At 38.7% G+C, this 13,414-nt stretch overlaps 1 protein-coding gene across 1 annotated transcript in view; it reads left to right on the top strand.

The window, feature by feature from the left end:
- The window catches only part of rasgrp3 (RAS guanyl releasing protein 3 (calcium and DAG-regulated)), a 138,571-nt gene extending 135,379 nt beyond the window's left edge, over positions 1–3,192 (top strand). The window contains exon 16 of the mRNA XM_060831321.1: positions 2,606–3,192. Within this exon, the coding sequence (XP_060687304.1) occupies positions 2,606–2,952 (347 nt within the window). The 3' untranslated portion in view covers positions 2,953–3,192. The remainder of the gene's footprint in view (positions 1–2,605) is intronic.
- The last annotated feature ends 10,222 nt before the right edge of the window (positions 3,193–13,414 follow it).

Genomic DNA, 13,414 nt, shown 5'->3' with positions numbered 1-13,414 from the left:
TCGTCAGTCTGTTGGTATGTGTTTTCAAACTTTTGTATCTTCTGCCTGATGGAAGAGAGTATAACCATGAGAGGAGGTGTACTTGATTATGTTGGCTGCTTTCCTGAGGGAGTATGAAGGGAGGGGAAGTTATGTTCTCCAATTTAATGTTGAGTCTGAAAGCTGGCAGCAATGGCAGTGCAGCACTCCTTCGAAATTAGACGGAAGTGACATTGAAAATCTTCATTGACAATGTCCTAAAAGAGGATTTGACCCCACAATCTTGTCCCTCTAAGCCAGGGATGGTGCTAAGTGGATACTGCATTTAATACAACTTTGCAAGAGTTGAAATTTCTCTAATCCTCTGACCAATAGGTTTGTTTGCTATCTGGATATAATAAGCTTGTGCTTTCATGAGTGCAGAGGTTCTCTGAAACTTCTGAAGAGGGATGCTGGAACTGCGTAAGCAGAGTACAGTAATTTATATTGTGTTGGAGAAACACATATTTTCTAACTAGTCTCTGTTCAGAGATGTTACTATACATATTGAGCAGATGATACTTGAATGGGTGCCTCCTGACTCAGAGGTAGGGACACTACCACTATGCCACAAAAGAATGCTATCGCCAAGGCTTTTGGACATTTTCGATCACAGACATGTTGGCATGTTATGGTACACTCATGGCTCAGGAGGGACAAACAACTGCAGCAAAATAGCTCTTAATGTCACTTTATACATATTTCTCACCAAGCTGTTCAGAGATGTTAGTACAGATGGGACTTAAACCCAAGCCTCTAGGTCCGGAAACAGGGACACTATGACAACGGTTAGGACGCTGCTTCAGCTCTTGACTGAAGTTACAGTAGATTATTGACATATATCCATGTTAATGTGTTTAAATAATTCTGTCAATGGTGAACTTCCAACTCTGGTTTCTTGCATATTCTCGATTTCTTTGCTTCCTCTATTGTGATCATTTCTTCAGTTGCACAAACCTGACAATCTGAAATTTTGTAACTTCTCTGCCACTCAATCTCTTTCTTCCTTGAAGATGCTTTTTTGCTTTGACCAAACACTTCCTTGTCTGACTTTGTCGCCTCATGTTACTTGATGCCAGGTTTTGTTTGATTATATTCTTCTGACGCACCTTTTGAAGGTTTTATGTTAAAGGCATGGTGGCTCAGTGGTTAGCACTGCTGCCTCTCAGCACCAGGGTCCCAGGTTTGATTCCAGCCTCGGGCAACTGGCTCTGTGGAGTTTGTATATTCTCCCTGTGTCTGCGTGGGATTGCTCCAGATTCCTCCCACAGTCCAAAGATGTGCAGGTTAGGTGAATTGACCATGCTAAATTGCCCATAGTGTTAGGTACATTAGTCAGAGGGAAAATGGGTCTGGGTGGGTTACTCTGTAGAGGGTCGGTATGGACTTGTTGGGCCGAAGGGCTTGTTTCCACACTAAGTAATCTAATCTAATGTTGCTGTCACACTACAGATGCTGTTTTACGATTGCTACCCACTTCATATCTCTGTTACACTTGCAAAACAGGTCTCTACTCACACATAAGAATCCCTGCAATGTGGAAGCATGTCATTCAGTCCATCAAGTCCATACCAACCCTCTGAAGAACATCCCAAACAGACCCACTGCCCCTACTCTATTCTTACACTTCCCACAGCTAATCCACCTATAACCTGCACATCTTTGGACTGTGGGAGGAAACTGGAGCACCTAGAGGAAACCCACACAGACACAAGGAGAATGTGCAAACACAATCACCTGAGGATGGAACTGAACCCAGGTTCCTGGTGTAAAGTCACCAAGCAACCCACCTACAGTCACAGAGGACCATAGATTGACATCTGAATGTCAGAACAGGTGGCCCGTTGCAAACTTTAAAAATAAACAGATAGCTGTGTCAGCATTATGGAGCCCTGCTGAATTTTAGGGAGAATTAATCTTTGAGAAGATACTTGTAAGCGTTTTCAGGCAATAAAACACTTTTATTGTCTCGATAATGTTCCACAGTATGTAGATTATCTTGTATCTGTACTTAATGTGTCATCGTCAACCTTGTTATTACTCATATTCATTGTTATTTTGTGAGGGTGCCCATTGAGACATGATTATTGCTTACTGGGAACTTGTTTCATGTTTCCACCAATGTACGAGAGAGAAAAATTGCTCTCATTTTAACATTAGTCATTACAAGATTCCATTCAGCCCATTGAGCCCTTGCCAGCTGTCTAGTAAATATTCTACTGTCCCAGTTTTCCTGTACTTTGAGAGGTTATTTCCATATGTGCATCCAATTTCCTTTCCAGCTCATTGATCACCTCTGTATCCACCACCCTGAAGGCAACAGCACTCAGTGCATTTGAAGTTCTTTCTCACATTCCCCCTGCATCTCTTGCCGAGAACCTGAAATCTGCCTTCTCTGGTTTTTATATTTCTCGTGCCTGATGTTGAACTCTCAGTTCAGGATAAATTACTCACAATTAGTTTACTTCATGCCTCTTGATATTTCAGCTAAGGATTGTTTCCCTCTCAATCTCCAACTTTCCAAATGGATTTTGGCTTTTCCCTGTTAATAGTTTCAATCTGTATGTTTTCTTCACTTCACTTGCAGCTCAAGATGGAGCAGTGTTCAATTTTCCCCAAAGTAGCAGAAACCAGGCTGTTGATGGCAGGTCAATCACACTAATGACGGGCTCAGCTCAGAAGATTTCCGTACGCTTACAGAGAGCTACGGCCAGCCAGGCCACACAGACAGAGCCCCTGTGGCACGAGAGTGGGTGGGCTGCTGGCGACTCAGGCTCACACACCTTCCCAAAAATGAAGTCAAAATTTCAAGGGAAAGAGGGAAAGGACAGGGGCTTTGCCAAGTGGGAAAATGAGAAGCCCAGCATGTGTGCCAAAACAGAGGAGGAACATGAGCCACTGCAGAATGGGACCGATACAGATGAAGAGCAGTGAACGTGCATTACTCAAGGTAAAACATCAAAAACTCTCAATGGAGCCCAAAGTGGTATCGGAGTGAATAACTGGCCAGCGCTACTAAATTTATGAAGTTACGGTTATCGTAGTTTATTTAACCATTGTGTAACTGCTTTGTGTTCTTGTCTATTTGTCCGTTTTCATAAAAGTACATCATTTCCGAACCTCTATCTGGCAAGTATCATTAAAATGATAAATCATTTGTATAAAATGGCATAACTGTTGCTCCTTCACTTGTTTAATCTATCAATCAAAATCTCAAACTTCACCAGCGTATGCCCACCACACCTCAACTCCATCATACCTGAGGCATCATCTGGCAGCTGATCAGATCTCATGCACAAATCCCATTGTCCTGGAACAGCAAAGAATTACATTTCAACATGCAAATTAAGAATATCGTGGTGGGCACCTACAACTTCAACAAGAAACCCACAAGCAACTCAGCAAATGTCAGCAATCAAATCATGATGAACCTGGAAAATAGTTCCAAATTAACTGGAAAGTTCCTATGGCTGCCAACTTTTTCTATTCAGGTTTTTGGAAGTTAATCATTGTGTAAAACTTGAAGCACAGCATTACCTCATATTTTTGGGGTAATTTTCCTGTGAAAGAAAAATAATTGCAATTATTACATTCAAGAGGATACTTACAGCACATTACACATACCAAATAAAACTTTAAATGTTACATTAAATGTGGCTGTCAGTTTTATAATATTCCATATTTAGTCATTTAGTAGTACAAAGCTTGAGCACTGATGAAAAAGGACATTTTATTCTTGCACCCATCAATTTGCAATAATGCTAATCAAGGAAAAAACTAACATTTACACTGAACAGGAGGAGAATGCTGATTGATTGGCAAGTGGACCTCGTTTGCTAGGAGTCTTTCCATACAGTCAACATGCCTGGTTTAAATTTAAATAAAGTCTGTTAACTGTAAATCAGCAATGCATTCTCCACATCAAATGAAGAGAAGCATTGCTTTTTGACAAAATACTCCTCAGTCTCTGGTGTTATTTATGGTACTTTGGGCCATGAATGCATTGTCTCTATTCCGATCATATTCAGGGAGTCGGAAACTAGGAGTAAATGTTACCCATGTTGTTGTGCTATCCCCAGGCAGAAATCCCGAGCCTAATTTTAAGGCAGTCTTTTTGGTGCACCCGAAATAAAGAATGATTTGTATTCGATCTGGGCAATGCCACCTGTGGAGTCTTCCAGGTGATCTAGATGGGATCCTGCAGCCTTTCTGCAGAGTAGAGCTGGTGTTGCACAAGTTGCAACACAACACTGATAAAAGCATTCCTGCATGTTTTAAAATAGTGTAAAAATGGTTTTTCCTGCTTGACTTGCTGCATCAGTGACCAGTTGCATAAGGGTAAGATAATCCTTTTAGCATTGACCCCTCTTCCCCACTGGACAGGACAGTGCTGCATCCTTGGTCTGTGTTGCTAAAGTGACACAGTCCATCAAATTTTGCACATGATGCATTCTCGTTTGTCTCAAAATTATATTATTAAACATAGTTAAGGAAGTCATGTCACACACTAGAGCCAGTGTCTCTAGCCACATCTATTCCACAAGCTATAGGTTTAAATCTCCCCCATGAACTGAAGAGGAGATTGTCGAGTTATGGTGGTTGCCAGCAGGATTCCATTTTTTTGGCTTTACTGCCAAAGTTACACTTGCTGACTGATGGGGAGCTCCGTGCCAGTTCATTTTATGTGAATGGCTATATTAAAAATGGGTTTGGCTGGGGAAATAGATTCAGTGCCTGAAACCCAAACAGTTAAAGACAAAACTGCAGATGCTGGAATCCAAAGTAGACAGGTGCAATAGGAATAAAAAATACTGGGCTAACAATAAGATTCTTGGTAGTGTAGATGAGCAGAGAGATCTCTGTGGCCATGTACATAGATCCCTAAAAGTTGCCAACAAGATTGATAGGATTGTTAAGAAGGTATGTGTGTATTAACTTTTATTGGTAGAGGGATTGAGTTTTGGAGGCACGAGGTCATACTGCAGCTATACAAAACTCTGATGCGGCCACACTTGGAGCATTGTGTACTGTTCTGGTCACCACATTATAGGAAGGATGTGGAAGCTTTGAAGAGGATTCAGAGGAGATTTACTAGGATGTTCCTTGGTATGGAGGGAAGATCTTATGAGGAAAAGTGGAGGGACTTGAGGCTGTTTTTGTTAGAGAGAAGGTTGAGGGGTAACTTAATTGAGACATAGAAAACAGAGTTAGAAAGGGTGGACAGTGAGAGCCTTTTTCCTCAGACGGTGATGGCTAGCACAAGGGGACATAGCATTAAATTGAGGGGTGATAGATATAGGACAGATGTCAGAGGTAATTTCTTTACTCAGAGTAGGGATATGGAATGCCTGCAATAACAGTAGACTCACCAACTTTAAAGGCATTTAAATGATCATTGGATAGACATATAGACGAAAATTGAATAGTGTAGGATAGATGTGCTTCAGATTGGTGCAACTTCAGGGGCCAAAGGTGCTTACTGTGCAGTAATGTTCCATCTTCTACAAGTAGGAGGCTGGAAGAACACAACAAGTCAGGCAGCACCAGGAAGTGGAGAAGTCAATGTTTTGGGTGTAACACTTCTAATCCAAACTGCGGTATGTCAAAGAGAAGCTGGTTAAGCTGTTGGTCATGGACAGAACCACTATCTGAGAAAAAGAGCATCCCAAATGCCAGAACCAGGAAACATACCATCAGGAAATTAATATCACTATTTACTCAACAGCCCTGCTTACTACTCCAAGTCACAGGACTATTCATGTGCCTTTCAAGGCCAGAGTGCCAACTTTTTTCAAGCCAATACCATGCAGATGTGTAACCATTTCATAAAAAGTCTTAGTGCTGATTAAAGTGAGGATTGCGTGTTTGGAAAATGGATTTCCTCACATTGCTGTCATCAAAGCATCCCAAATGCAAAATAGGGGGTGGGGGGGACAGGTTGAAGAAGGTCCTCCTCAGCAATGTCCTTTAGCTTTAACTGGTAACAAGCACCAATACTGCACTATTTTTCACATCTCAATATTGTGTGACAATATTCACTGGCCAGGGGCTGCTTTTTTGTGGTACATTTTATTTTATGTATAAAATGATGGAACTAATTTAACTGCATGGCTAGGTGAGTGGGGAAAAAAATCCCATTTTTCCAAGTGCCTTTAACTAAAACAACAGAAAGGAGTGTAATTCAGGAGGATGACATCTTTAAGCATCACTCCTTCAATACTGCTCTGGTGTTTCAGCCTGCATTAAATACTTATGCCAAATCACTTCTGTATTTATTTGGAACAGGGGCAGACAAACAAAATAAAAGCAACTGGAGTGAAATCATTGGTTCATATCCCACAAAGTAGAATTCTTCCTTTATCCCAACTAAAATACCCAGTCCACTACTGTAAACGTCTCCAGACCCTTTTCCAAACTGCTCATTCAACTCACACACTAGGTTGAATTTAGTTTATGGAGAGGGTGATACCACAAGTTCAGTATATTTCTGGATCCAGACACAACATAAGTGGTCTGTTATCTCTACGTAATTTAAAGCTTTTCAATTCAGCACATTTACTGTTATTTTTCTATGAGACAAGTAGACCTGGTGAAAAGTCCACAACATAATACAGCTAAAGCTCCTGATCATTTCTACTGTTGTCTTTATGTGTACAAGACTTTTGCCAACAGTCTGATGTAAATTATTTTGAGAAGAAGCAGATTGCAAAAATAGGCTAACTTATCATTTTTAAGTCACATTGGCTTTTTATTGCACAGAGAGCTCAGAGAATGTGGAAGCTGTATATCTTATGTATGGGAAGGTCCAAATCCAGTAGCTTCTGAGACCATAATCTATTCATCCAGGAAGGAGGGCTTGGTTAAAAGTTTAAAAAGCATAAACCCAAGTTAGGGGACAGATAGCAATAAATGTATCTTTATTGTCATAGTCTCAAACCACAAAACAGATCAAACTTCTGGGAGCTGCTACAAGAGTTGCAACTCGTAAAAGTAATTGACATAACCACAACTGGGACAACTGTAATCCTGTGTAAGTAATTGGATTTCAGTGTGATAAAACCGTGCCCAACATTTCTGGTTGTGGTTCTTTTGATAAGACTCAAAAGGGGAACTGATCTACGGAGGAAATAAACCATGAAAATTTCTTCCTCAAAATTTTAAATTGTCGTCGTGGTTGTATCCATCAAGGATGAGAAGACTTGGGTTTTGTACATCAAGACAAATGGGCATTTTTGAATCACAATTGTAAACGGGAAAATTTAGGAAAATCCAACATACACCTCAAATATTGTATTCCAACATCAGCTATTTTAAGGATGTTTGATAAATTTCTAATGCATTAATACAGGTCAATAATTTGACATCTTGCACAGTAGCCTTGCTGATGTTGGAATCTGCATCATGTGATCTCACCGACAAAGCAGAGCTGGAGCAAAGAGCGGCTCTTTAATAACAACAAGTCACAGCATACTCAACTCAGTCACATCAAGTTGAGCTAATGCTTATTTTATTTCAAACAATAGAATGGTTGTACAGAACTTGACTATATTTGAAGAGATAGGCATGTTGCTGAGTTTGTGCACTGGTCAGAACAAATCAGAAGTACCAAATTTTAAGCTATCAAAACCATTTACATTAGAGGAAGAAAGGGGTGTGGATTAGTTGGCAACGGGACTCTGCTTATTGAGATAATTGTCATGAAGACAGCCATGGGAACTTTCAGCCTTTGTCTAGCTTCTCAGTATTTTAAGATAATTTATCTTTAGTTAGTTGAAATGTAGTCAAATTGGTCAATGTGACATGGCTCATTTATGCTTCCTAGAAACAGTGCACATTCATGTACAGGAACCCCTTTCCTATGCATAAAAGGCTTGCTTGCCTGAAACCTATTCACTTTATTTGCAAAGAACAGGTCCCAAGAATGAACGCATTTGTAGCACATGTAAACAAGCTACATTACACCTTAAAATGAAACAGAATTGCAGATGCTGGAAATCTGGAACAAAAACATAAATTGCTAAAGCAATTCAGTAGGTCTGGCAGCATCTGTGGACAGAAAGCAGAGTCAATGTTTCGAATTCAATGACCCTTCTTCTGAAGATGCTGCAAGACCTGTGGAGTTTCTGAAACAATTTCTATTTTTGTAGACTACAATCATAACCGCTTATCTTTAGTTGCTTAAAAACTGTTTAAATTATTCTGTATTGTTTAACTGGAAAACGAGGAAAAACTATGGTTTCCCTTTACTTTCTCCATAGCAATGCCTGAGCCAATAAATCAACTTGCTACCCAATTAGCACCCTTTTATTCCTGCAGTATAAATAGCTGTGATCATTTAAAATTCAACATTGTTGCAGTTGTCTCGATGAGGGCAAGACAAAGAACTTCAACAACATTATTCTCTTTTCAACAACAGAGGTGACATTTTCATGGAAAGGTCACTGGACACATAATCAAGAATTCCAGATTAATGTTCTGAAGATATGGGTTGAATCCCTCCATGACAGATGAAGAAATGGGAATTCAATAAAAATCTAACCTGTAGCACCCATATACATGAACAAAAAAGTATTTCAATTTAAGACTCCGACCAAGAATAATTAGATTGGGTAGAAATCAAGTAAATTCAGATCAAATCACTGAAATTTTCCTTTAAACAAAAAGGCTTGGAGCACTGAAATCATTTTTTGCATTCTCTCATTAGAATTTTAAACAATCAAGTCACATCAATGTCTCTAGTTGAATACCAAATGTGAATTTTTGTTAGATGGCCAAGAATTTTACAGCTTTCTGACTTTAGATACCCAAGCTTCAACTGCAATGTCATTGCTTTGCTACACCGTGTTCTTTGTCTCAACGTTCAGCTTATGGTTGAGCATATGCCCCGAATTGATCTTTTGTCTAAGCTCTTCAGAAGACACCCTTCTACTCTAATGCAATAATCTACTGAAATGTGATTATTGATTTTTTAAAAATTAAAAAGTTTGATACCCCACTGTTAATTCTATTGAGCAAAGATCCATTGCAGGAATCAGTGGTCATTCATCAGGCCCAGAAATTATGTTGACATAACAATTAAAGCACAGGAAGCAACATTTACAATGATGCTTGCTATTTGTTAAAATGATCCATCATTACTTATTTCTGCATTACTTTTCTTTTCCAACTATTTATGGATTTAATTTCATTGATTTTTGTTGTCAGATTAAATATTGATATTGCTGCAGTTACAACTACTGGCCTGCTCAAACTACTCATCATATACAAGTGTCATAAGATGACAGCATGTTTATTTTACATCTGCAAAGGTGAAAGCTAAACACATAAACGTCTCTCCCTTACCAAAACTGCTCAACTGTTAACGCAATAAACTGTTCCAAGCTGTTTTACAGGAATGGAGCTTAAGTCTAAAGTCCACTGTCTACCCAATTAGGGCTAGGAATAACTTCCTTGATTCAAAAATTTAAATGGTAGTACTCATCCAAATGATGTTTAAAAGATCTCATTGCACATTAACATTGGCACAAACAGAACATTCACAACTATATTCATTGCATTGTGTTGCAGCATGCACTCATGTCCATGAATTCCATCAATGCCTTATCCTCTAAACCAGGAAAAGTCCAAAGAAGATCAGTTCATATAATTTCATCTGCCTGTAATATGGGACAGATTGGCATGGTCTTCAAAAATCCCAACAAGAAAGTTAATGAGAGATTTGGATAGGAAAGATGCTCTTCAAAAGCTGAGGCTTTTCAGAGTTGAACATTTCCATCAACACACAAAAAAAAAGTTTAAAAACTTAAAGCACACTGCATTCACTTTGGTTTCCCGCTATTAAACAAAAACGTTGTTAAACTTGAAAAGGTGCAGAAAAAATTTACAGTGATGTTGGGTTGGAGGGTTTGAGCTATAGGGAGAGGCCAAAAAGACTGGGGCTATATTCCCTGCAGGGTTGGAGGCTGAAGGGCAACCTTGTAGAATTTTATAAAATCATGAAGGGCGCAAATAGGGTGAATAGTCAAGATCTGTTTCAGAGGTTATGGGAGACTAAAACTAGCTGGCATAGGTTTAAAGGTGAGAAGGGAAAGATTTAACAGGCACCTGAAAAGGTAACTTTTTCCATGTAGAGGATGGTGTGTGTATGGGATGAGCTACCAGAAGTGGAGGCGGCTGGTACAATTACATTTAAAAGGCATCTGGATGGATAGGAAGGGTTTAGAGGACCAAATGGAATTAGATCAATTTAGAATATCTGATTGACATGGACGAGTTGGACCGAAGAGTCCATTTTCTTGCTGTAAAGTGTTTTGATTCTAAAGCATTAAAATAGTTTTCTATTTTTGCTTAAAAATAATTAGTTGTATGATCCCCAATTGAAGGTCCAGACACAGCTGGTTGCATAACACATGTGGAAGAGTTTGTCCAAACTATTTTCATTAGCATGCAAATAGAAGTGTTTTAGGTACTTCTTGGTCAAAACCTGTCCTAACTGGACTCAATTATCCCCTGTAAATTGCAAAGGAAAACTTTAATTTTCAGAAGAGATACACACAGACATGCACACAAAAAGACAGAAAGATAAGAAAAAAAATCAAAATTTGCACTATTTATACTAAATAGTCAACCTTTGAATTAACTGTACTTAGTGTATACCCAATGTTAAAACCTGTAGAGTAATATCTATTGTTTTCACAAGCACCAGTTTTGCAACAATGATTGTCAATTCAAAATGGGAGACTTGAGTGTTAACTATAGGTATTACAAGTGCAAATTTTCCCTTTGTTGTTTTGAAACAATGCAATTTATTAAAGTGACTATTTGGAATCAACATTGGAATAAGGGCAACATTTCTGTAATAAAAACAAATCTGGAAAGTTGAACTTTGACAAAAATAGAATCAGGTTTTGTAAATCAAAGACTAAGACCACAATTTTTATAGATGCCATGATCGTAATATCCTTAATTCCTATCAATGTGGTTAATACATTATACCAATTAACTCACACTGTCAAAGAATGGTAGTTTAGATTAGATTACCTACAGTGTGGAAACGGGCCCTTTGGCCCAACAAATCCAACAATTATTGATACAACCCTCCGAACAGAAACCCACCTACAGACAATTTAGCATGGCCAATTTACCTAACCTGCACATCTTTGGACTGGGGGAGGAAACCAGCGCAGACACGTGGAGAATATGCAAACTCCACACAGACAGTTGAACCCGGGTCCCTGGCGCTGTGAGGCAGTAGGGCTAACCACTGAGCCGCTGTGCCGCCCCTACACAACTATACCTTCCAACACAATTATATCTTCCAAATTATGAAAAACTCGAACAAATAGCTTTGCACGGGGAATTTGAAACAAATCATGTGTTAATTGTATCTGTACTTTTTTCTCACCTAACACATCCTTCTATCCTTAAATTACATTAATACTTTACATCCAGAACAGCACTTATTACGGAATCATTCTGCACTGCAACATTCCAACAGGGGAGCTACAATGTTCGGCAGCTCCATTCACATAACTTTTTGCAAATATAATGAAGATCACTTGTGAATGTGGCGAGAAATATTTTATGTATTTAAACTTCGAGTAGACTTGTGGCACAGGGATGAAATAACCACACAATATTTATAAGCAAAAACAAATCTTGAAATAATCCGATAATAGAATCAAATAGCCAATGGGGTAAGTGATTGACCAGGCTCATGACTATAACAGAAATGGCTCAAGCCATGTTCTGGTAGGGGAAGGGTGCTGGTTCTCCTATTCAATTGTTAATATTCAGACATATTTGCTCTTTTCCATTCAACTTCTGGTTTCAGTCTCCATGCCAGCTGACCTCAGCCCTACCAACTTCATCTAGCAGCTTTAAAAATGAACATGGGGAAACAAAATCACTTACTATAGAATATGGAAATACCAGGAACCCATACCATAACTAAATAATTGCTGTTTCTGAGCACAATCTTTGATTTGGATAGCTGTTTAAATGTTCCTAAGCTTCACGTATAGCAAATTTCTTTAGGTAAATCAGTCAAAGAGTGATTTCACTCTGTAATGAAGGAGTCCTCTACCATAAGCAGTTATATCCCCAGCTCTGAATATTTTAATAATCACAGTTAAATTTGGCATGATTTATGGCTTACACTTGGACATAACTCCGTTGACACACTGCCACCTCAACCAATGTTATAATTTGTTAATTGAACAGTTTACACATCAGACTATGCAGCAAGGTCATTCAATCAATATACCTATCACAGCACAACCTCAATCTTTCCTCACCCAACCTTGACTGCATTCCTGTAATTCTCTGAAAAAGTTTGAAGATAATTTGAAGAGTCAATTTGGGCTGATTTACCTTTCTTCGATCAAGAACAAAAGCAGCAGCTCCTAGATGCCAACATCAGCTGCAGGTGGCTTGAAGATCAAACTGGACAAGGGTCTGAAGCAATTAACTGAAAAATGTCTTTGTACTGAGCAGGAAATCAGTTCCCACATTTAAATAAATTATGCAAGTACACCTGTTACATAATAAAAATTTATTTAATCTGTACTACATTAGATTCGACTGCATTAAAGAATCAACTATGTTTTTATGAGCCAAGCGGGATCTCTCTGCCCACTAAGTCAAATTATTGCGTCAATCCCTAAAGGAAGCCAGAGTCTTAACAAGAGAATTTTAACAGGCAATCTTTAGACTTGAATGCAATTTAGAGTTTCAAACAGAAATGTACAGTATATACACCGCTGAATTAAATAACTTCAGCAGTTTATATCTGGCCCCACCATTTTTGGGCAAACGAGTGCTAAAGCCTTGATTTAATTATTTTTGAAAAGAGAAAATTCTTGATGTTACATACAAATAAGACAATCAAAACATGATTCTAGTTGCTGACAAATGCTTTGCCTGTGTTTCTGGGTCTCTAGAGATGAGCCTGAGGGGATTTGATCAGCAGTTTCAGTCAAAGATAACCATTTAATGAGCAAGATAGAAACAGTTGCTAAGGATCTCTTCAAAATAAGATACAGTAATTTGAAGAGAGAACAACAAATCAAAAATACTTCCTGACAAGAATAGCACAAGTTAGCATCAGCTCGTGTTAATCAACAGCTGTTACTCTGTTTACAACAGTGACCTCTAGCGTGCAACAAGTGCCAAAAAAACCTGCAAAAATCCTACCACCCAGCTGTAGCTACAACCTATCCAGAATACAATGTCAGTTATTAAAGTGTTTAATTTACATTCTCAGGTAGCTACAATGACTTCAGTGCTGGCAGATCAATTAAAAAGTCACCAGGAAAGATATGTGAACTGATATTTTTTACTCAAAACTGAAAAGAAATCAGTGATTAAATCACAACACAAGAATGTGTATATAGGA

Source organism: Hemiscyllium ocellatum, chromosome 10, assembly GCF_020745735.1.
Source record: "Hemiscyllium ocellatum isolate sHemOce1 chromosome 10, sHemOce1.pat.X.cur, whole genome shotgun sequence".
NCBI classification, from domain to species: domain Eukaryota; kingdom Metazoa; phylum Chordata; class Chondrichthyes; order Orectolobiformes; family Hemiscylliidae; genus Hemiscyllium; species Hemiscyllium ocellatum.
This window is presented reverse-complemented; position numbering and strand designations above follow the sequence as displayed.